General features: G+C 42.2%; 1 protein-coding gene across 3 annotated transcripts in view; it reads right to left on the bottom strand.

Annotated features, from left to right (window-relative positions):
* The window catches only part of ARFGAP1 (ARF GTPase activating protein 1), a 181,541-nt gene that overhangs the window by 38,613 nt on the left and 117,468 nt on the right, over positions 1–25,460 (bottom strand). For 2 of the 3 annotated variants that reach the window (XM_069243193.1, XM_069243194.1), the window contains exons 10-12: positions 16,646–16,702; positions 2,682–2,741; positions 1,149–1,225 (exon numbers count right to left, since the gene is read on the bottom strand). In XM_069243193.1, the coding sequence (XP_069099294.1) occupies positions 1,149–1,225; positions 2,682–2,741; positions 16,646–16,702 (194 nt within the window). The remainder of the gene's footprint in view (positions 1–1,148; positions 1,226–2,681; positions 2,742–16,645; positions 16,703–25,460) is intronic. The other variant, XM_069243195.1, reaches the window with a different exon arrangement.

Here is a 25,460-nt window from a genome sequence, read left to right as displayed (position 1 = left end):
GACTCCCAAAGGAGTCCGGAGCCAGCTGGGACTGTGGCAGCATAGAGGATCCCCCCTGTGATCCCCCAAACATTTTTTTACGAAAAAAACATTTTCAAGGTGGAAATGTAGATCTGTAGTTCCACCTTGAAAATATTGTGATTAAGACGGTCGAGTAACAATCACATTGGCAACCCTACAGACACATAAGATTACTGGAAAAATGTTGTTGACGTCCATAGGCAGCTGTAGTGTAGGAGATGCAATAAACATTTACCCAAGGAGGTAACGCTCACTAATTGGCCACTAGAAAGTATTCCAGTTGGTAGACATTTTGCATAAAATGGTGGCCCCTTGTTGGATAAATACACATGGCAGGATTCACTCTGGTATAATGCTCATTTTACAGAAATTAAACCTCAGTGGCAAGCACTCACAGATACAAACAAACCAGGTGCCCATGATGAAGCTCCTCTTTTGTAAAGTACTAATCAGCCTAACTTTGTGCGTATGGGCAATGCAAGTGCATTTTTACCACTAATAGTAATCTATAATCCTTAATGGAGATGTTTTCATAACAGCCTTTTTCGAGCACAATATTTCATTTAGTGATTTTGACAAGTGGGTTCTTTCTTGTCAACTGCTGCTGAGACCCAACTACGGATGGGCGACAATAGGAGGTTGGCCGCAAAGAAGTGGTTGAATTAACTTATAGTAATCAAAATTAATTTACGTTAAAAACGAACATTGAAATTCACTGAAAAAAACAAAGGTTACAGGGGTGTTGGAGTTAGGAAATAGGATTATGAAAAACATTAACATTCAATTAAAAAAAACAAAGGTTACAGGGACATTATGATTAGGCTCCTATTTTAAACGTATAAAACCATAGAAATTGACCCGATGTAGTTAGTTATCTCAAGTGACTATAACTCATGTCCTAAGGCAACTATAACTCATGCCCTCGACAATCACTGCTAATTACCCCAAAAATTACAGCACTCACAACAGCTTTGATAACATCATTGATAATATCAATGTAATATTTGCTGTAACATTTTTCACAAAAAAACTGTGATGGCTGAGGAGACTGGTTCTTGTGGCAAATAGTACTGAGCCCCATCTTGTAAACACATGGAAACAGTTCTATAAAAATATTTGGAATATACCTTTCGGGTGAATCCTCTGCTTTTCCTCCAAAGAAAGAAGTCATGTCCCGCCATCCTTTGCTTCCAACACCCTGAACCTAAATAAAAGGCAGATGAAGCATATTATGATCCATCCTTTTGTCAATAGTTCAAATCCAGGCAAAGAAATTCAGCTCAAGCATTAAAATAAAATATCTTCACATGAAAAAAGAACAATTATGAATAGGGCTCAGCAATGTACAGACAAAAGGTCAATCCTGTGCCGAAGGCTTTAAAAGATATATGAACAAAACTAGAACATTAGCTTACTGATTTACTAAGAAAAACACTAATAACGCCAAACAGATAATGCCACAGTCAAACATGCACGCACTGTGTAGTAGTCACTAACTTTTAAGAAGCTCTTCATTTTAATTAGAAGAAAACAGTAAGCTCAGCAGTACAGCATATTTGTGCAACAATGTACGATTATTCCAGAAACAGACTACAAAGGATTTCAACAACGACACAAGCGTACATTAAAGAAAACCTTGACTAACAACAGATTTCTCTCTAAACAGCTTTTACAAAGTAGCAATAACACTGGCCTACAAGCAAAAGAGGAAATTAGCTGTGTGCACACTTACCACATACCAGATAGGCAGCAGTGTGAGAGAAAGAATGAAAAAAGGCACAGATTAACGAGGAAAGCAAATAAAAAAAATTCCCTTAGGCTGTCTCCATATCACTCAGAGCACATGGTAGATATTCTGCAGTATAATAGCCAGGCCTCCTGTGCCAATCTTAAAGTCAGTGGAGAAAACACAAGGTTTACAGAATAAAAGTTGCACTGGCTCACAAATAAGTAAAATATATTTTATTTAAGCATTTGGCCTTTACGAGTGGGAGATCTACGAGCTTCCAAAAAGATAACACACTGGGATGAATACATACATTGAATTGAAAAAAGTTCCTTCTGCTCTATGTGAAACAGATGTATACCAACCTCTGAAATACCATCCCAAGGATTCAAAGGGAGCAGTGACTTGTACCTTATTGTGGCTCTCAAACAAGAGAATGTTTTTCTCTGACTAAGGCTTCTTTTAATGGAAGAGATGGTGGGCAAGGAAGCGGAAGTGGACGGGAGTAAGTTCAGGGCAAAGATAATGTTCCTTTCTACGATACTAACCAATGGGTCAACAAAGGTGTTGTTAAAGGCTGAAGGATTTTTCAATGTTGCAATGTGTAAAATCATCTACTCCTAGACTAATTCAACCTGGAAAACAATATTTCATAGTTCCTGATACAGTGTACCTTTGCCCAAGCATGTATTATATAATTTGACTACAATGAAACTACACAATTAAACAATCTCTAAAAGTGACATTTATTAACAGGCTAGCATTATGATCTCTTACATTTTTAGACCGTGAGTATACAAACTAAGGAAGCTCACCAGAAATCAATGGGCAGAATATTCTGTGAATTGATAAAATACCACCATGTGCTCTGGAAAATGGAGACTGGCTTAAGGGTCAGACCTCCCTCTGTGAAAGAGGGAGGCCTTCTTCGTACCTTTGTTGCCAACTGCAAAACCCCAGTGGAAACATCATCTAAAATCTTTCCCTCTTTCACCTGGAGGAAGTAAAATATCTCAAATTAGTGTCTACCTGAGGCTGTAGAAGTCAGATGTTGGTGATGACTTGGTACAATGCGAATACTTAAACACAAACACCAAAAACATTTAGACACTATGTGGGAAGAAGACAAAAAAAATGGAGAACATGATTTTATTGACTGTAAAAAAAGAAATTAAAAAAAGAAGACTGTCTCAACAAAGTGAGAATTGCAGAACATGGATAAAACCTATCCTGGTCTGAGGAGATTAGGTGATCGTCACACAAAATATTTGATTCCAACAAATAAATAACAGGAATTGTTTTGTTCAGGTGAATGATCAATTTTTCCTTTGCTTTCTCAATGGACCAGCCACAATGTCTTGCGGAGGTTGGTGATAGATTAGGACACAGACAGAATCTTGCTGATACATAATTTCTTCAAAAGAGGAGCCGAATATAGTTACTCCATCAGCTAATCAAGCCATTTACTCTTTCAGTTCACTCCCTGCTACATATATTTCAAATCGGTCTCCAATTGAACTTGGGGTGGAGCAGGGGAAGGTATGCATACTAGAGCACTTCCTACTCAAGTCTTACAAACTACTGTCGTCCTAACTAAATCTAAAAAAGTGTTAGCAATAAGAAAATGTTTACTAGGTTATAAAAGCTAGGTAAGAAATGTAGGTCATGTGGAAAGGAAGCATGGCAGGACTGTCACAGCAGTCTCACTGCTCAAAGCTGAACACTCTGCCATTTCACTAAGTATCCTGTATCTCTCTTTCCACATCGAACTGTCTTTATTGAAAAGGCCCAACATCAGGCATCTGCAGAAATCTATAGCACCAAACTCCTACTTAGAAAAATACAATACAAACATGAGAAGTCCTATCCTTAACAACTTACTTAGCTACTGTACACTATGGTGCTTTGTGTGTCTGAGAGGTGGTAATAAAAATCCAAAAAGTACAAGTGACTATTGTTCAGCAGACCTCTGCATTTTTGGGGTGACTAATAGCAGACAGGCCCAGGGATTTAAGCACAGTTTTGTCAACGAACTAAACTGTAAATATCTGAAGACAGGGAGAATAAGTGACCATATCAGATCCATCTCAGTCCCTTCCTTTTCTGTGCATACCACAATATACTGTGTGGGGTTGACCGGGCGAGGTAAAAGCACATGGAAGATAGGTAGGGGAAAATAGCTCCCAAATAGAGGTACACATTATTTCATATTCAGCAACTTTGTTTGTGAATCCTTCCACAAACCCCATAATTAAGGCTTAGTGACCGTTTTGCCACAATGCAAAGAATAAATAGGAGTGTATCTTTGTGAACAAATTAATAGAAGAAAAATAGGCCAACTCCTTCTTGGTCACACTAGGGCCTACAAAGCTTGGGTGGCTAAAAAGAACATAGTACATTATTGATAAGCATGGCAACGAACAGACAAAGCACAATCATCATTCTCACCACCTCAAAAACGTAGTTGTAATCCAAAACCCATAAGTCACCGACTTCAACAAAATTATCAATGAACAAGTTACTTATCTTCAGTAACACATTATCTGATAAAGACTATCTGCAGATTCCTTACCTTTAGAACAGATACCCAAGACATAACATCCTGGCAGTGGGCTGCGGACAAATTCACTTTAAACTAAAGTCCTGCAGGACCGAATGGACAAAGTGCCGTCTCTGCGGACCGGACTGTCTAGGCAGTAGCATCTGGAAAATGTGCAGAAAGACCCACGTCACTGTCTGACAAATGTCCAGGACTTGTACACTTCTTACTAATGCAGTGGTTGCAGCCTTGCCCCTCGTGGAGTGAGCCCTCAAGAGGCTGCTTTTTGGCCAGAGCATAGCAGATTTTTATGCAGAGAATGACCTTTCTTTGCCAACACAAAGAATTGGTCATCCACCCAGAACTTTTTTGTGCAGGCAAGAACGACAACGCACTTTTTTGAGCCCCTCCTCTTCATTAGAGGGATGTGGTGGAGCAAAGAAGGTGGGCAGGATGATATTCTGACCCAGGTGAAATGGGGTCACCACCTGAGGGAGAAAAGAGGCACGAGTGCAAAGCACTATTCTGTCCGAAAACATAGTGAGATACAGGAGTTTAGATGAAAGAGCCTGCATCTCACACACTCCTGGCAGATGTTATTGCCACTCAGAAGGCTGTCTTGATCGTGAGCAGCTGGGGGTGGGGGAAATAACTGTTCAAAGACTCAAATAGTGCACACATGAGAAAAGTGAGAACCAGATTTAAAAGCCACTGAGGCATGACAAAGGGCATAGTAGGAAACATATGTACAAGCCTTTCAAGGAATCTATTTACAATAGGAGATTTGAGTAAAGAAGGCTGATCGGGCAGCCGAAGAAAAGCCGATAAGGCAAAAAGATATCCCTTGAGTGTGGCCAAGGCAAAGCCCCTCTGGGCAAGGGACAAAATAAAGAGAAGAATATCAGAGTGAGTAGCAGAACGAGGATCAATAGATCTTTCTGTACAATAATATACAAAGAGTTTCCAATGGCAAGAGTATACAGTCTTGGAGGAGGGATGTCTGCCTGTCAGAATAACTTTACAGACTTCAGGAGGAAGGTTGAAGGCTGTCAACTGCCACCGCTCAATCTCCACGCAAGAAGGCGCAGAGTTGACAGGTTCGGTGGAGAACCTTCCCCCCTGCTACTGCAACAGAAGATCCTCCCAAAGGGGCAGCCTGACTGGATGCTCATTTTCAGAAGCTCGGGATACCAGACACTCCGTGCCCAGTACGGACCCAACAGGATTACTTGGGCCTGGCCGTTCCTGAGATCTCTAGGCAGAAGTGTAATGGGTGGAAAGGCGTACAGGAGGCCTGTGCTCCACTTGCAACAAAAAGCATCACAAAGCAAGTGCCGCATTGGAAACTCCAACGCACAATACTGCTGACATTGCGCATTCTCTTCGGGGTAAACATATCTAACCAAGGCTCTACCCACTGCAGAAAGAGTCCTTGTGCCGCCTCCGGATGGAGACACCACTCTTGATCTCCTAGGCATCGACGGCTGAGTTTGTCTGCTTCTACATTCCAAGAACCTGCCAGCCGTTGAACCACCAGGGTTCTGCACTGCTGTTCCAGCCATGTCTCTAGGCCTCTTGATAAAGGGTCCATGATCCTACACCGCCCTGCTTGTTGCAGTACCACATTGCGGTGGTGTTGTCTATGAACACCTGCACTATCTTTCCTTTGATAACTGGAAGAAATGCCTTCGATTCTAGTCGGATCGCCCAGAGCTCCAGTAAGTTGATATTGAGTCCAGACCCCGCCGGAGACCAGAGACCTCTGATCTCCACCTCTCCCAGATGGCAACCCAATCCGAGAAGTGACATCTGTCCCTACTGTGAAATCTGGTAGGGGAAGGGAGAGAAGTCTGCCTTTGACCCAGTTCTTTAACCACCACTGCAGACCTTTTGCAGATCCCTCTGAGATCTGAACCGTGTCAGAGAGATTTCCCTGATGCTGCGCCCACTGAAACTTCAGGTCTCACTGCAGAGCCCATAAATGATATCTGTCATGTTTTACTAACAGAATGCAGGAGGCCATGAGGCCCATCAGCCTCAGTCTCTGTCTCACCAAAATCCAGGATAGAGGCCGAAACATCGGAATCATAACCTGAATATCCTGGATTCGCTGTTCAGGAGGATAGGCCAGAAACTGCACTGTGTCCAGAAATCAGATGAAAGGTAGAATCTGACCAGGAGTCAGGTGTGACTTTGGCATGTTTATAGTGAACCCCAGCGAATGCAGGAGGTTCGCTGAAGTCTGAAGGTGAGTGACAACAGCCTGGGTTGAAGGAGCCTTCAACAGCCAGTTGTCAATGCAGGGGAAAACTGAAACCCCTAACCTGTGCAGATGAGCTGCGACCACCGCCATCCCTTTGATGAACACCCACGGGTGCTGGTAAGCCCGAAGGGGAGCACAGTAAACTGAAAACGCCTGTGGCCAGGGAGGATGCGGATATGGAAATACACATCCTGCAAGTCCAACGCTACCATCCAGTCTCCTTGGTGCAGGGCAGACAAGACCTGAGCTAGAGTAAGCATTTTGAATTTCTCCTCTTCGAGGAAGAGAATTCCTTCCAGTAAATCCAGAATATGATGAAGACTCTTGTTCTTTTTGGGTTTCAGAAAGTAGCAGGAATAACAACCACTGCCTATTTCTGTTATCAGGACCCTTTTTATGGCTCCTTTGGCCAAGAGAGCCACAACTTCCCCCCCCAGAGCAAAGTTAAGTGATCCTCCATCAGCTGTTCTTTTGAAGGAGGCATTGGGGAGGGTAAGACTGGAAGGGGGAGAGAACAGCCCTTCTGTATGATCTGCAAGACCCATGTGTCTGAAGATATGGGCCACCAGTGATGGAGATGACATTGAATCCTCCCTCCAACTGGATGTACATGGTCTTGAAGAATCAGCTTGGATGCTGTAGAGGTAGGGGGCTGGGTGGTGGACGACTTCTGGTGAGACCCTCTGAATATAAAGGGACCACAACCGTGTCCCTGCACAAGCGCTCGGCCTGGCACAGGACAGTGGTTGGTCTGTGGATGGTGTGGTGCCACACCCCTTTCAAAGCCATGAAAGGGGCGATAGACTCGCCGATGGGTCGCCGAAAACCCCAAGGAGTTGATCGAAGCCCAGGATTCCTTAAAGCATTCCAGCGACGAGTCTGCCTTTTCACCAAATAGGTGGTACCCTTCAAAGGGCATATCCATGAGGTTTGCCTGGACATCCCCCAAAAAGCCAGATGTACATAGCCAGGCATGGTGATGAAGAGCTACTGTCGATCAAATCGCTCTATCGAGAGAGTCAGTCGTGTCCTAACCACACCTTACGGTTAAATTACACCACATCTCTCCCATCTTTAACTGCTTGGGAGAGAATGACCCGCACGTCCTCCAGGACCGGAGGCAGCACTTGCACCACTGTATAGCACAAAGTGTGGGAAAAACGCCCCAATAGGCATGAGGTGTTTATCAACCCCAATGTCAGGCCGTTGGAAGAAAACATTTTCTTCCTAAGCCGATCCAGCCTCTTTGATTCCCTATCCGGAGGTGCAGGAGGGAAGGCACCATGGGAAGTAGATGCGTGGACCACCAAGCGCTCATGGGTGGGGCGTTTTGTGAGGAAACTATGGTCGCCTGGTGCCGACGGCAGCCAATTGTCCTGTTTACAAGAGCCCCTGCGCTGGGTTTGGACCATGTCCCCAGCAGGACATCAGTGAGGGCCTCATTGAAAGGTAACATTGGTTCCAATGTGGAAGTCCCCAGCTGAAGCACCTCTGTCAGGATGTTAGTCCTGACAGGCACTTAGGGCAGTTCGAAGTCGAAGGCCTCCGTTGCCTTATGCACCACCATTGCATATGATGCACCCTCCTCCGTAGCCACTGGAGAAGGGGATCGCAAAGCACTATCTGGAGAGGTGTCCAGTCCACAGTCCACTCCTAGTTCCTCATCCCAGTCTAACGATTTCAAAAGGGTTTCTAGAGGGGCAAAGACCTCTCCCATTCCTCACCAGTGCCTGGCTGATCAAGTAAATGCTCAGGCAATGATCTGGCACCTGTGGGTGCCATCTGCGGGCAAAAAGCCGTTCCGGTTCCAGATCATCAGTGATAAGAATGGGGCTCACTTCACGAGTGGGCACCGAGATCGTGGACTTCGGGAGCCGCGCTGAAGAAGGACAAATGCGTGAAGCCGGTGCCCCTCCGGATCCACGAGACCCCATCGAAGCAGATTTGGTGGAATCTAATGAGGCCTCCGTCGACCCTGCAGGGCCCAAAGGTGCACAGATGGGGCCAGCCCGCTCAAACACGTCTGACTTCCAGAAAGTGAGGAAGGGTCGGAGTCGGACCTGGCAACGGTTCTGCGGAACTGTGCCTGGAACATCAACGTTCCAGAGTCGCGTCGACCGACGGGCGATATGAAGTCAAAGTCTGCTTGGACGACAACTTCTTTTTGTGCCTTGTCCCAGAGTGCCCGGAGGACCTCAAGTCAGATGAAGAGGAATAGGGACTCCTGGAGCGGTCCTGCGACCTTCTCCTTGACCGGGACCTCCAAGGAGATGCGCCCGCCGATGTCAACTGCCGGGTTGCCATTAGTTTCAGGGACCGCTCCCTCAAAGGTTTCGGAGCCATGGCCAGGCAGTCTGAGCACGACAAGAGTCGTGGTCGCGCTTGAGACACCAAAGACATACCTGGTGGGGTCCATCACCGACATGGTGCGATGGCAGATGCCACACAGCTTGAATCCCATCTTCCTCGAGGTCATCCTCGCACAGACCAAAATACTCTCAGCAAAAAGGTTGGAAAAAAGGCCTGACAAAAAAAGACAGAGGGGGAGCTCTGTTACGGATCTGTGCTTAACCGGCATGGTAGGAAAACAACTGACGAACATGCGCTTGATTGGTGCCTTTATGGGTGACTGTGACGTCAGAGACTGCTCTACGACGCCACCCGGATCTAAACAATACCACCCGGCGGCACACACAAGGGTATTGCTCAGCAAAAGTTCCGGATTCCAAGCTGACACCTGGAAATTTTAAAGGTATGGAATCTGTAGCTAGAAGGCTCCATCAGAAATTCTACTTACTGAACCTCACACCAGCAACCCAAACTCTAGAACTCTTGCGAATAAAAGCCTACCTGACTCTGTAGCAGGAAGACCACATTGCCTACACCAGATGTGCACACAACTATGACATAGATGTGGTTCTTGCTCTAATCCTTAAGTCTTAAGAAGCTTGCATGGTCCAAACCCCCCTTAATGTCTCAATACTGTAACTACTCACCAGCCATGACTCCAACTCTACATCACACATTTTCATCCTGAATTGCTACAACAGACCAACAGAAACTCCTCCATGGAAGAATTCAAAAAGCTTTTCCCAGGCACTTTCTGCTATAGAAGATATCTCAACATACCAGGGGAACCTGGAACTAATATTCAAAGGGAATATAATCCAGTATAAAGCTATGTTCAAGTTGAAGACCTTCAAGGAAAGTCAGAGTGGCTAAAGACATTGATAAATATAAAGGTTCCAAGAAGCCCATAGAAAGGTACTCATGCATTCGGGGGAAAAAGAAATCCAGTCATGACAGCAACACAGGAGGTGAGGGGCACTCAAATATGAAGGACAGCTTTAACTTTTAGTTAAGAGGGGAAAAAAAAAAAAACGGCTCTGAGCCAGTGAGTATGAAGAAAGAGGTAGTCACTCGTATTTTTGGTGAGAAGAAAGAAACAGCACCAGAAGGGGAAGTAGCGAAGACAACACAGTGTGTAGCTGGTTTAAAATATCTATGGGGCTTTGGAATTCATTCCACTTTAAAAGGATTCAAATGAAACTAGCACTGGCTTGTATGGGTAGGCGGGCTCATCCTTGTGAAATAATTATTTGGACAAAACCATTGTGCATTTAAGTCAAAATGCTATCCATGTGTGTTAATGAACATGGGCCATTTGAGACGTCAGGCAAACCACAAATTGCTGTGGACATTGTTCCTAATCACACATTACTCAGAAATGAACCTTTGGTGTGGTTTGGGCACCACGCAAGATGGCAACTCTCCCTTGAGCTCCAGGAGCCTAGCTGTGCACAATTGAGCCTAACATCACTACAATTGCCTTGATGTAACCACACAACAAGGAAATGTTTGGCAGAGGCTGTCCGCCGCATGTCTACTTTACATTGAAGGTGTAGAACCTGATACGGTAGGTTTTACCGGCCTCCAAAACCGATGGCGCTTCATGAGAGATGGCTGCCACATCTCATCTACGGCAACCACTCTGCTGAACCCAGCACAGCTGAGGCTGAGGCTCTTGGTTGTTTTCTGGGAGGAGTGCCTGACTTCTCTCCATCGTCCGGTACCTTCCCTCACCCTGCTGCTTTTACCATCATCTGGTGAGTGTCTTGGTGTACTGCTCTGATCACCTTGGGCCCCACCTGCCTCCCCTCAGTATCAACAGAAGCACAGCTTCCAGATCTCGCAACTAGAAGCCCTTCTTCCTAGTGGTCTCTAGCTGTCATGCCTTTGAGCTACCTGAGCTCCTTCATTAACCATGAGGAGCTGGCATGACCAATTAATTAGTACCTGGCAACACTCAAAGGAAAGTGGTGTAGTGAACAACATTAGTGCCTACACTTCATAATTAATATCCTATGGAGACCCACTCCAACCAGTGCTGATCTGGCCTTACTTCCTTTGCCTTCCCCAGCTCTGATCAGACTAGCATAGCTGTGCTGTTCTACTGGGCTTCCCTACAGTTCGGGGCAATGTTACCCTCCACCAGTTGATAGCGCCTTTCGATCTAATTACTTCAGGTCTGAATTGGGTATCCTTGAGTTCCATCCAGAACATGGTGGGATCCTAGGACCACAAGGAAACAAAAAGTAAAGGGAGCCTAAAGCCAGCCAAACAAGAACCACAATGTATTAACTGTCCAGCGAAGGACAAAGCTGATAAACCTAAAAACACTTTAGGCTATCTTTAAAAACAGATAAATGCTGATACAATTGGAAGTTGCTGGTATCAGAACAGACCTCAAAGACCTGAACGTCAGAATCACAAACGCAGAGTGCAGGATATGTATTACCGAAGACCCCAAGAACGTCCATTCCAAACAACTTCTGAACTCCAAAGCTTTATTAGTCTCTCTTAAACGTGACATCACTGACCTTGGAGACCAAAATAGAATGAGCAATCTCAGAATCTTTAGCATCGCAGAGGGGGTTGAGGATGTGGCACATTTGATGATGGTGTTCCTTGAAAAATGGATATCTACAACATTAAATACCAACTTCATTAAGGATTTATGTCACCAACACTTAGAAATTATTGTGCCTTTAAATTAAATACTTAACGTTCCTCAGATGAACAAGGATGATTTCCATCTCACAGGAGAGAGACATCTGCCAGGAGAAAAAACCTTTTTGGCCCTCAAGAAGAAACTTACAGAACTATTTTATTGGCCCATCTACAATTAAAATCATCCATAAAGGCAAAATGCTGATCTTCACTGAACCTTCGGATGTGGAGACTTCCCCAGGGGACACATTTGAAATACAAATGGATGAAGATAGCACCTCTTCGAAAGACACTCCATTTCCCCCTGCTTAAGGCCCTTGTTTCACATGGCACTGCTCAGACGCACGCTTATCCTGCCACTGCATGGTATTTGAAATTTTAATGCTCTCACCTAATTTTCTACTTTCTTGATATTGTAGCGTTTGTCTTCTTATGACGTATAGAGTGGGATTCACTAAGTTCTACTTACAATTGCATTTCCGCATTATCTTTCTGCTTCGTGCTTGTGTCATATTATTGACAGTTCATGTGATTATATTACCTTTATTACCAACAGTTGTACCATACTCAGTTGGGTGTTTTATGTGGATAAATTATGACCCCAAGCTCACTAGTTGTATAACAGCTGCCCTTATAATTCTGTTTAGAATTATATCTAATCTAGGTTCATGGAACTCTATTCCATCCATATTAGACTGTATTTGTGTTTTCATGGTTTACCTGATCTCTAGATGCAGCGGGTTCCTCACTGTGCTGACACCCGCATAGTTCCTGCATCTAAACACGGTCTCATGGGATTGAACTCTCCTCTATTGGGAGGATTTTATTTGTTGTTTTTGCACCATTGCCACCTTCCTACCTCTTTTTTCTCCCTTTCTTACTCTACCATGTGGTCCACAGCTGATTTGCTGTTCATTTTATTAAATACAGTTCAATACCCACATTCTTTTGCTCACCAATGCACTTACCATGCCTGTTTAGACTTATCGCCAGTCTACCTTAAAAGCAGTGTCCCTTAACACCAAAGGATTCAGCCACCCGGTAAAACACAAAACAACTGCTGAATGCTGTGCTAGTGTTGAGGTTGATGTAATAGTTGTTCTAGAAAATAAGAGTGGCTTAAAAAAGGCTTTATCCATGCGATATGGCTGCACCTCTGACTTGTCCTGCTCAGCAGATCTAAAAAACATAATGATTACTTTAAAATCTAAAAATTAAGGCTTCTCAGTAATTGCTGTGGGGCGAGCTAATGACGGTAGATGACTAATGACCCGACAACAACATGAAGATATGGAACCATATGCCATAAACACCGACACTTACAACAGCAATGTATAACAGTTTTGGTCATACCCAGTTGCCAAACTGGCAAGTTACCATATAGATTCTTGGAGGTGACTTTACTTTTGCCAATGGATTGTCTCCTAGACAGGCATGGTGATATGGAACTATATGCCATAAACACCTACGCTCCCAACGGCGGTGTATGGCAGTTTTGGTCTTACCCAAATGCTAAACTGGCATGTTTACCTCATAGTGCTCCCACTATTCTGGGAGGTGACTTTAATATCCCAATGGATTCTATCCTAGATAGGCATTCAGTGGTTAATTGACTCCTAAACCCACGAAATCATGGACTGCATATGCCTCGCTGATGTTTGGAGACTCAAAAATCCCACTGGCAGTTATTTTACTTTTTTCTACTGCCCCATAACAGTTTTTCAAGGACAGATTACTTGCTAGTAGATGCCTCCCTTCTCCATAACACCCTTAACTTAACAACTGCACTTACCCTAGTTTCTGACATCACTGCCATCACTATAACCCTGCTGATCCCTCCTCTCTAACGCAAAAAAGTTTAATGGCTCATGAATACCAACATTTTGAAAACTGAAGTCTAGGAGTAGGATAAGGAGCTAGCACTCTTTACTCAAAATACTGTGAATTCTATTTCTTCCCCATCACTCTTTGGCATGCTTTGAAATGTGTCTTTAGAGGACAATGTCTCAGTCGTAGGGCGAAGAGTAATAAAAATATCAAATCCTCCCCAAAGAAGCTAGATATAATTATCAAAGCGAAAGAAATGCTACACCAAAATTCTAAGGACTCTTCTCTTTATAGTGCCCTGAAACGTCTCAAAATATGAATACCATATGATTTATGAGTAGAACTGTGCATGTAGGAGTCCAAGCTCAAGAGAGCAAAAACTTTTCTATTTGACTAACGCAAGGAAGTCACTGGCATCTTATTTAAAATTTAAACATAATAATAATCTAATAACATCTATTAAAGATCATCATGGTACGGTTAAATCCAAAATAGTAGACACGTTAGAGGTTTTCACAAGGGTTTACTTTTTCCTCTACAAACCCAATATAAACATTACTAAGGAGACAATTTTAGACTTCGTGCAAAACATTCCCATAAAATCTATCTCCAGCATAGACAACCTCTCTTTAAACAAACCAATAGAGATAAGTGAAATCCTGAAAGCAATTAAAATCATCCCGGGTGGTAAAGCCCATGAACCTGATCGTTTTCTCATCAACTTTTATACAACATTTGCCCATACGATATTAACCCCACTTGATGTGTTAATCATTTTGCCACCTCTGGTAAGGATTTGGCACTGCAGCCAAAGTCAATATTGCTTTCATCCCAAAAAGAAGGGAAAGGTCACACAGAACCAAAAGATTTCGAACCTATCTCAATGATAAATCTGGAGGCAAAAATATTTGTGAAAATGCTAACTGAATGCCCTGAACCCCTTATAATTAGGGCTTCCAGTTTTCTGTTTTTAGTGATTTGTATAGATAAATACAGACAGAAAATAATCTATTTCCTGTGTGTATTTATTCTTAAAAGAGGAAAAATACAGAAAATGGTGCTTCTTCTGAGTGACTCTCCTTGTCCTTTAAGAATTCCAGACTAACTGCTAAGCAGATAAACACCATGGGGATTCAAAAACATGGATGAGATTTCCTTAAATACAGGCATATATTGACATATATTTGTATACAGCGCTAATATTTACCTGTCGATGTAGTGTTTTGTTATATTTGGCTGCAAAATTTGCTAAAATCCGACAGGTATCAAAGTATGAGTGCATGTTTATCAGTTATATAAATGTGGAAATATACCATATAAGACTCAATTTATTCTCAAAACATAAAATAAATATGGATAAACGCCAATAACATTGGCCAAAAAATAAATATGGATTAATACAGACGGAAATGTTAAAACAAAATATTAATAATAATATACCATAAAACCAGGAGCCCTACTTCTAATCAAACTAATCTATATCTCAGAGTCAGGCTTTGTTAAGGTAAGACTAGCTAGAGAGCCATGTTCAGCCATGTCACTGAGAAGGCCCCTCTAGCTCAGTCGTCTGCTACCGGACACACAGCTCTGGATGGTGAGAAGGCCTTCGATAAAAAGTCAGCTGGCCTTATTTATAAGCAGTGTTCTGCAGACACAATCTTGGTGAGAATGGCTTTATATATTACTCCCACAGCAAAAATTAGAATTAATGGTGTCACCTCTGTTTTTTTCCCACATTACAGCATGGAAACCAATAAGGTTGGGCACTTTTCTCGATATTATTCCTTTAGGTAAATAGATCCTCAACTAATAATGGTAAGTAACGCACTCAATGTTAACATGTTAACAGTGTCCACTTTGGCTCTTCAGTTTTAAGAACAGCAGCATGTACGGGTGATATTCTGATTTTTCGGAGGACACAGTCTCATACCGGACACTATAAAGACTATACATTCTTTCTCTATCCTCACAGGATACTCCTTGAATAGTAATACAACTGAGGTATTACCCTTGAGTATCAACTGTCAGTCATAGTGTATTCAGGACTCAGACCTCCAATGGCAATTCAAGTTTATCAAGTATTTAGGCTTATGGTATTCTGGTGACTTATCAGGGTCGGTTACATCTAATGAAGAACAAACGATTCATAAAATGAAAGACCTATTCTAAGTATGGTCCCCTAAACGTATCTTATGGTGGTGCAGGTTGGAAACCTTAAAAATTATGGTGAATCCTCTGTCTTTCAAGCAAAAAACTCAAAAAACCCACTCAGAATCCCCCTTAAAAAAAAAAAACTTGGGTTAAATTATCAGAAGGGAGGTTGCAACCTTTCCAAACTTGTTCAATTATCAAACTGCATTATCTCTATAATGCTTGGCCCATATGCTATTCCTTCTCCACCCACTCTTTCATGTACGGACCTAGGTATCCTGGACATTTTAATAACAAATGCCCCCGAAATAATTTCTACTGGAATGTAGAAAAACTAACAATGCAAAATGTCATACATTGGGCTACCTACCATGGAAGCACATCCAAAGACCTCTCCAAACACAAATGCTGATAAGCACCTCGATTTGTTTGTACTCACATGGCTGTAACATTTCTAAGTATTATACTTAGTTTGCATAATTGTCAAATAATTACTTTTGCGTTTACAAAAGCTATATGTAAGCACCTCTACTCGAAGTGACCGTTTCTGGTTGTATGTTTTTCCTTTTTGAAAACTAATACTGTATTGGTACACAAAAAACATGGCAATTTAGACTATGTGGTCAACAACAGATTACAGCACACAACGAAATTAGCGTGTATAACAAAGCTCAATACTGCAAAGCGCATACAAATCAACCAACACCCATCATAGGACATTGCACCATGGGCATCCAAGGTTAGTTGCCCCCTGGATGAAACTGCCCACAAATTGCTGTGGGTGTTAACCTGGCACTTCAACTCAATTGCCATGCACTTTAGCATATAGTTAATCAAGTCAAATTATTTTGTAAGCGCATTATTAGTTCACTATTGTTCTGAAGCAGTGTATTCGGATCACCATGTGTTACTGGCTGCAGAAAAATAGATAGTCTCAAGTCTTCATACCACATCCCATATTCGTGTGTTAGCTTTTGTTATTTAATCATAACAATTTAGAAATCATGCCCACCACCAGGTTATTTGACAGATTTGTTAATGAGGCTTAACGAATAATCACCCCCATCACCAAATGCTCAAGCAATATAGTTACTTTGTACACGTTTACCTTTTCCTGGGCAGGTTTGAAAACATTTTCATTAAAATTCGAACCTAACTCTGAAGCCTAGTTAAAAGCACAAAAGAAACAGTAATGAAAAAAGTCAAATATTTCTTAAGTTCATTGCTTTATATAATAACAGACAGGATGACTATCCTCAGAACAGTCAGAAAGGGAGACTGGAAGGCACTGCCTTCCACAAGCAGCAAAGTGAGAAGAAAACATACACACCAATGTAAAGCTGCAAGGAAGAAACAGAAACAAGAGGTCGGCAGAGGTGATGGGCATAAAAGACGGAACTCTGAAACCTGTTTTCAAAATTCTAAAATCAAACTAAGGTACGTTATGGCCTGCTTTAGCAACGGGGCAGCTGCTGTCTGGGTAAAGTGGCAAGGGCACAAAACAAAGAGACAAGAAAAACATAAATAATAATTTAAATAAAAATAAAAAAATAAAAGAAAAAACCTTACCTGCCGCATTGCCGCTCTTCTGGCTCCACTCACCACAGGCTACCAAGCCTGCCCTGCAGCCAATCTCGACGCTGCTCTCATGCTGCTGGAAGCATGACAGCAGCATCAGGATTGGCCTGAGGACCCCGGCTTAGCACTCACAGGCTTCCAGTCTGTCTGGGAGCGCCGTCTCCAAACCGGTACAGTTCGGGTTGGAGAGAGCTCAGCGCGCATGTGTCGGTCCCGAGACAGCCGGCTAAACCCACATGCACACCACTCCCCCTCCCTGTCTGTCATTCACCTATGGCCGACCCTTGAAAAATCAAATAATAATAAAAATGGTTTATTATTGTTTTTTCACGTTTTGCTGCTGCTGGCTGGAGGGGAGGAGGGTGGGGGGGGGGGGGGGGCTCTCCTCTACCATAGCGGAAGAGCTGCACTGTTTATCAATCAATTACCAGTCACCATAAGCCAAGATGTGGTAGTCCTCATCTTCTCAGGATCAAGTGGGGGCATCACCCACTTAAGAACAAATCACACTGATACAGATGCTGGCAAGTCAAAAGTAAACCCTCCAGTTGTTACAGCTCACAGGTGAACCAGTAAGAATTAATTGTGAAATGGGGACCAGAAATCTATCTATCCAGGTCCAAGGGCTCAGGGAAATCTATCTAGGGAGGAAGGAAAAATTCTTCAGGCATTCAAGATTTTCCAAACACTTCTTCCATTTCGGAATGCAAGCTGCTAACAGTGTATCCTTAAAAGACCACCAGGTATGCTGACAAACCCAGTAGCAGCTGACAGTGCTGAAGTCAAGACTATTACTTTAGCAATGCTACTAGAACAAACACATATTCAATTTTTTATGGTCCCACCACAATGTAGTCTACATGACACTTTTGTGGCGCGCACACCGATGACCATCAAGTGCCACAGCTATCAGTTCCAAATATTAGCATGGGTACAATTCTCAATTCTAGATGTTCAATATTTGTGCACTTGCTACATCAGATAAATGTACACCCAGTTAATAAGCTCAACAAATTGTACTTCTTGGGGCTAACACATTACTGAAAAACATGCTGAGTATTTATGTTAAGAACTTCAAGAAAACTAACTCTAAAACAGAGAGAAGAGGCGGAGACAATGGAAGAGAAACTAGGTGGCGACAGCATCATTTAGTGAAATTCTCCATTTATATTACTCCTTAGCAGCCGTAATAGGGGGTGCATGAGAGACTCCCTTAGCAGAGACTGGGAAAGTAGCCATAGAGAATGCTTAGGAAACCACCAGAGACGGGTTGGGTCCAGTGCTTGTCAATGTAGGGCAGCAGCCCATTCGTGCCAGATCAAACTGCACTATACCCATCAAACCAATTTTTTAAAAAACTAAAAAACTTGATGTCAAACTTCGACATTTATCTTCTTTAATACAGAGTAGACTCCGATCCAGAAGCATGCCCCTCTTTGTTTTACATTAAAAGCTCTGGAGAAGGTGATCTTGGTCAGTCACCCAAGAACTAGTGGCTAGTTCGAAGAACGACTTACAAAAATAGGTGAGACAGAACAATATCTTTATGTAAGCAAAATGGCAAGTCACAGTGATTCAAAACTTCTCAATGGCCACACATTGTAGGACTCCCAACATCCTCCCATCCACCAAAAATAAATGACTAATCTATTGTTCAAGCAATGCGGAGGATCAGTATCACAGCAAAATAAAAGGCAAGCACACCTTGGCGAAGGCCTGCAAGAGACACTGATTTGAACTTAAAAAAAAATTGCCAACTAGACAGGAGCTCAGCAGAGCATTCTCATTCAATACCTGAGACTAAGCCCTATAGTTTGAAGCCATACTAATCTGCGAAAAATCTGATGCGCACTTTCTATTTGGTATCTGTGATTTGTTTTCATTACACTCTATTTTTCTCACCATTGAAGCATAAATCCCAATTTTATTAGAAATACAGGTAGTAGTGGTGACTACTGCACATAGCTGTTGTAAGCTACATATGTCACATCAAGTTAATGGCAAAGGAAGATGCACACGTAGAGTAAGGCATTTTCATTTATAAACATACCTACTCCGTAATTTTTAAAACACCATTTCAAAGGTGAATCATCTGTACTTACACAGATGTACTGAAAGGAGAGTACAAAAATGTTTTGTGTAAGCTAAAAGCCCTAAACAGACTGGCAAAGCAAAGGGTGTAAATACATTGGTGAAAGCACCATTCGCATGATATAAGTAATGGAAGATCATTAGTTTACCTGCCTATACTAGGATTCCTCTACTCGAAAGAAAATGTTTTAAGATTTCTGCTGGCCGCTAATTCTTGAGCTAATATGCAGAGAAAATATAGTATTCCATGGTATTGGGAGCTTCAACTAAAAAAAACAATAACAAACGGCCAAACTGCTCAGTTAAATGATTCCATTTTATAATTGCATTCTAGAGTTTTGGGACGTCTGAAACCAGTGAACCATGATGCCATTAAAGTGAACACTATGGATGGGGTAAAAAGTAAAGAATTTCAAACTGAAATGTTATGGAAATTCCACAGCAGGTTGCGGGATGGTAGACATACATATGTGACAAATTCATTAATAAATAAGTGAATAAAACCCAGCCTTATGAAGAAACTCACATTTCACACGCAATTCTAATTATTAAGAAACCATTACAAAAATATCATGAGGAAGGAAATACAAAAGGAACTTCAACCTCTACTATAAAAAGCCCTAAACGTGTCCCTCACAGAATACAGAGGCCTAAATCTGACTATTACTAACCTTAACTCTAACCCCAAGCAGAAACCAACCTCTAACCAACTATAGAAAAGGTACCCTAACACTAACAGTGAACCTAACCTTAAACCTTCAAACAACTGTACACATTATCCTATTTCTAACTTTCATCATAATGGATTTCTTCACAATGGTTTGCTCATAGTGCCCTGACAGATATTGTTTTACACTGTTCCACGTACGCACAAAACCAAAAACTAACCTTTAGCCCAAATTTCAGTGCATCCACGCGGTAATGGAAGGCTGCATATTTACACACATAAGAGTTTGGCTAAATTCCCCCTCACATCACTGTATTTTCTTTGTCACAATATAACTTCTCCTATTGGTCCCTTTGAAAGACAGGGCTCTTAAAATCAACATACCATTTGTACTATGTGAAGTGGCGAGTGCTACCAGTAGCCAAAACTAGTAGCTAACTAAAAATCTGATATTTAGTCAACGGGCCAAAAGAAACAATAGGACTGCTAGTCAGATGGTAGTTTGTAAGATTCAAGTTTATAATTGTAAAAAATGAAAAGGGAGATGTTACATGAATTATTAATCAAATATAAAAACCACAGGATAACAGGATACATGACAACGCTGCACAAAACAATATACAGGTGAAGAACAGACAGGGGACACAGGGCCCATGCACAAGAGGAGGTAGTTCAGTTTTACCAGCTCCGATTGCTGTTTGGAACCCCACATCTTTATTCAGGACAGCGACGACAAGCAAGAGAAGTAGAAGAGGCAGCTTTTAGTGAAACACTGAAAGGTATTTTCAAGCAGGTTAAAGTAGCATGAACCATTCAAAGTGGCAGGCTTTGAAAATGCATTACTGGGACTGGAAAGGGGCAAGGGCCCCTCATTACGGCAGGGAATAAATACTAGCCAGAGAGCTTTTTAAGGACCTGGTCAAAGCATCTAAAAAGACTATACTTTTGGAAATGTAATTGCAAAGCAGAAGTTGACCCCTCATTTAGTGAGCACAGTAAGCCACCTACTTTATATAGAAAGCTGTTCACTATTAGTCATCTTTATTTATGGAATGTCGGAACAGTGCAGAAGTTATGGCTGAATAGGGCCTATGTCAAACTGCAAAAACTGAGGCAAAAATGTACCAACCACTGCACCCATGAACACCTTGTCAGTGGCTTTAGCGAGCATCATAGGGGTGCTCAGGGCCCAGCAACAATAATTAGAACAGCATCTTAACTCTGCTACCCCTACCCTGGGATTGGAAAAGGGGTAGGCCGCTTTATACAGGATTGCAGGATTTGATACCTTTAGTTGGTGGTCAAAGCGCATTGAAACAAAATTATGGGTAACTGTGATGGTGTGCTCAAAGCCCGGCAGGGTGAGTGAGCATATGGGAGAGGTCAAAGGCATGGCTTACAGAAATATTCAGTAACAGTGTTTTACTTTTAGAAAACTACATTTATAATACGGTGCAGATTAAATGAAAAATAAATACAACTTAATCAGTGAGACATGCACTACTGTACATTATGAACCTCTATAAGTTAATGCACTGAAGAGGATGGTGCCTGTAGCCAGAAAGCCACAGAAGTCAATCCTGGTTGGGGCAGTGGAGAATAGTGACTTGTGTATGTTGAGTGCTATGAGGTTCCAGTCTGTGACAGAAAGCACTGTGAATATGAATTATTTTAAACTTGCACGGTACACAAAATAAGATAAGCCGATACAAAATGCGCAAAAATGTTTAAGATTAAAAAAAGTGCTTCCAAAATGTAGATGTTAGTAATACCCAGACTGTATACAGTGCAACGTTTTTAGAACTGTCCTTTAAAAGCACACACTTCGCAGCTCATCTGTTAACTCCCTTGCAATACCACTCAAAGAGAATAAATATGTGACATCAGAAAGCTTCAAGTGAGTCTGTTAATTTAAGTCAACACCGGTTTAGGAGCATCCTTTACATTTGCAGAATGACCTGCTGTACACAATTACATTCCTTTGAGACAAAGAGGCACCCTGACAAGAAGGCTTGTTTAGCTGTCTGCTCCTCTCTTGGTTTCAAAGCTCAGGACTCCCCTTCTTACATTTCAGCTCTCCGAATTAAGTGTCCTGGGACGGTTATCTTTTGACAAAAAGTAGGGGGGTGGGAGGACATTTTTCTTAAATAAAAAAAAAAGTATGAAAAGTATGGACGTCATGCCCCTCAGATCCCCCCCCCACGTACACACGCACAAAGACCAATGCCTTCACTACAGAAGAAACCACAAGTTATTTGTAATTGATGTGCTCCAACATGAGCACCACAGTAGTAAACATCAAGCAGAACTGTCTATTAGTGGCATCAAACACAGCCCACCCAGGTGTAGGATCCTGAAGAATCTTTACAATATGTAAACAGTTTTTAGTAAAGATTCTTTTTAAATGAAATGCAACTTGCTTGCACACTAAACTGACCAAATATTTTGTTTTCCATTTTAAAATGGCAAGATCCAAACTGTCTCCAATGTAAAACTTACAGACTTTAGCTAGCATTCTTCCGTCCCTTCTAAAGACAAAAAGTAAATGTAGTAAACTGAACTCAGCAGCTGGACAAACAGTAGCTTTGTGGGTCTGCAAATGTAAGACTGACCCTTTAAGAGAAGCACATGCACCTGTGCTGATAGGTGGTCTCAGTTCAACTTTAAAGGAGAGTAGGATCTTGAATAAAATTGATTAAGATGTCATTACAATGGAAAGGAGGAGGGGTGCATTTTATGGGGTTCAAAGAAGATTCCCCTAATAATGACTGTTCATTGTCTATCGTAGTGTCTTCACTGATTGTAAAACTGAATAAAAATGAATAAATCAAAACTCTTAAAAACAATAGTGACAGCGTAACTGAGAATAAATCAACCAAAAAGAGGAAAGAGGACATATTGGTCAAAGAGGAGGTGCATGGAATTTGACACTTTGGGCCACATTAAGACTGTGGCGGTCGTGCCACGGCCAGACCGCCAGCACTGTCAGATCGCGACTTTATCGGTCTGGCGATGCTGGCAGTCCCAATCTGCCAGGGCAGAGCTGCCCTGGGGATTGTGAGTCCCTTCTCAGTTGGCGATACACAGTGGTAGCAAGACCACGTAACTGCTGGCGGAGTCTGGGAGCAGGGTGCCCCGGCAGGGTGGGGAGGGGGCCTGCACTGCCCATTCACTTGACATGGGCAGTGTAGGGACCCCCATGGCCAGCCGTCACGATATTCACTGTCTGATTTGCATACAGTGAAAATTGTGACTGGTGCACCCTATGCACTACAGCATAGCTGCCGGCTCTATTATGAGACAACGTCAATGTTGTAGGACGTTTCCCGCTAGGCCAGCAGGCAGAAACATAATTTCCGCTCTCTGATCCAGCGGGAAACTCTTAATGGGGCCTGCGGGAAGGCGGCCGCCCTGGCGGCAACCTGACCGCCGGGACTTCGGCTGCGGCTTTTGACATCCGCTGAAGTCATAATGACCCCCATTTTGTGTCGCTCTTGGAGTGTGAAATTAGAAAAAAAAAATTGTCCAGTAATATGTAATAGTAATACATTTTGAGGTGTCTGTTTGCACATGTTGGAAATTAGGGCATTCCTCAGCATTGCAGGGTCGGTGGCCTTTTGATGGACGGAGTGAGTATTTTGTTCCCCCCGAACAAGTTTATTGGCTTTTTTGATAACATACAAATAAACATTAGACAATCTATATTGCTAGTGACTCTTTAGTCCCCAGCCCATGGCTAGTTATACATACCCACAACTGATGAATATTTGTTTTCATATCTTATTTGGTTCTGGTATCTTACCACTTAATATATTTTGAACGTCCTAAAGATTCAGGTTGAGAGGTATGATTTTGAAGAAAATTGGAAGGTTAATAGTTTGATCTATATGAAAATCATACTTATTTTAAGAGTGAGTGCTCATGTACTACCCTAGCTGATGAAAAACAGAGTAAGGAGCTTGCAACCATCATATGAAAATTTCACTAACTGTACATGCTGGTTTCATAGCAATGTGGAAAAAAGCTTTCCAAAAGAGATATTGCAACAATGCTTTGTGAACTGGTTAGAAAGAAGGACCTATCAAACTGGAAATCATTTTCTAATTGAGGGAGAAACTTTAGTACCCCCCTGGAAACACTTGGCCATTTGTAACTTTAAAAGTGAGACATTTAAACAAGTCTTTAAGCAAGATTTAAAAATTGTGATAAGTAGCCTAAATAGAAAAACGTAGGGACCAGGCTGAGCTAGATGTAACAAATATGGCAGATTACTTCCTCTAGGAAATTAGTCTTATCATAGGATATCTGTAAACTGCAAATCCCAGAATTCTTCACACATAAAAAAATATGAGTTACTGATGAGGAACGGTTGATTCTTTTCTAATGTTCATGCGACCTTATGATAACTTGAAGTGGCTGTATCGCAAGACCCAAAAGCTACGTCACCAAGTTTGGCAGATAGGTTAGGCTACAAAAATGTGCATTCCACGCTGGACAGACAATCAGGTTTACACTGCAGTCTCTTGAAAGCTCTAACAAATAAAGTAGGTCCAAATACGACTATCAACTGAGATACAACTGCAATTAAGATCACCCCAGCCTTGCACCTCCTAAATCGGTCATGGCTGTTTAGAGGGAATTTTGGGAAAACGTTCAGAAACCAGTTGATTAAAAGCATATTTGTTCTGTATATTCTTTCCAGAAACCTGGGGTGTCAATTTAGGCACTTGTTTTTGTTGCACATACGAATACATCTTTTTGCTGTATTCCTCTAAAGGTGAATCCTCTCAATAAGCCTCAAAATAGTCAGTGATGTCAGTAATCCCACTGTCGTGTTTGTAGGCCAAGATACGTGGCTGTAGCCTAGCTCTCCATAAATCTTTCAAGAGCGGAATCTGGTTTTGCTCCAAAGAGGGTGACCCCCTAATATACGAAGTAAATCAAGGTGGACTGTATGTCAAGTGAAAATCCAGAGGTTCAGAGCCATGCATGGAGATGCAAGAATATGGATGTGCCCATGGCTCTGTCACTAATCTGCAACATCCAGTCGTGATTGAATGACTGTTTCGCAGGTGTCTGGTCATGTCTTACTAACTCCATGAAGTGGGATTGAAGGTGCTCCGGCAACTTTGAAATCAATAGTGTGACGTGTTGCATAGGGTGTGAGCATATTCTCCCATCAAACAAGCGACATTAATGCAGTTGAGGGCCAAGATGCCAGTCAGAAACAACTTCTTTGGGATGTGCTCCAATTTCCTGGCTCCGTGTCCAAGAGTGTGTTGGGAAAGGATTCTGGGAGTAATTTCGAGGAAGAGGAGGCCTGGATGACATGGCTCTCTGGTGACAGACAAGTAGATAGAAATACCAAATCATCTAAAGCCGACCTAGATCTCCTGGCTGGCGATCGCAGGAGAAGGCTTCTTCCACACTGCAAGAATGGGCTCTGTGAGAGATTCATTAAATTGTAGCAGAAGTTCTCCTGCATGAGCAGCTAGGTTTATAAACTGGGTAAGGAGGATAGCTTTGGCCTATTCTGAAATTAATTAAAGATTGAGGGATTTGGAAGCCTTTCTTGTAACTGTGTAAT

The sequence above is a fragment of the Pleurodeles waltl genome, chromosome 7 (genome assembly GCF_031143425.1).
Source record: "Pleurodeles waltl isolate 20211129_DDA chromosome 7, aPleWal1.hap1.20221129, whole genome shotgun sequence".
Lineage (NCBI taxonomy): Eukaryota > Metazoa > Chordata > Amphibia > Caudata > Salamandridae > Pleurodeles > Pleurodeles waltl.
This window is presented reverse-complemented; position numbering and strand designations above follow the sequence as displayed.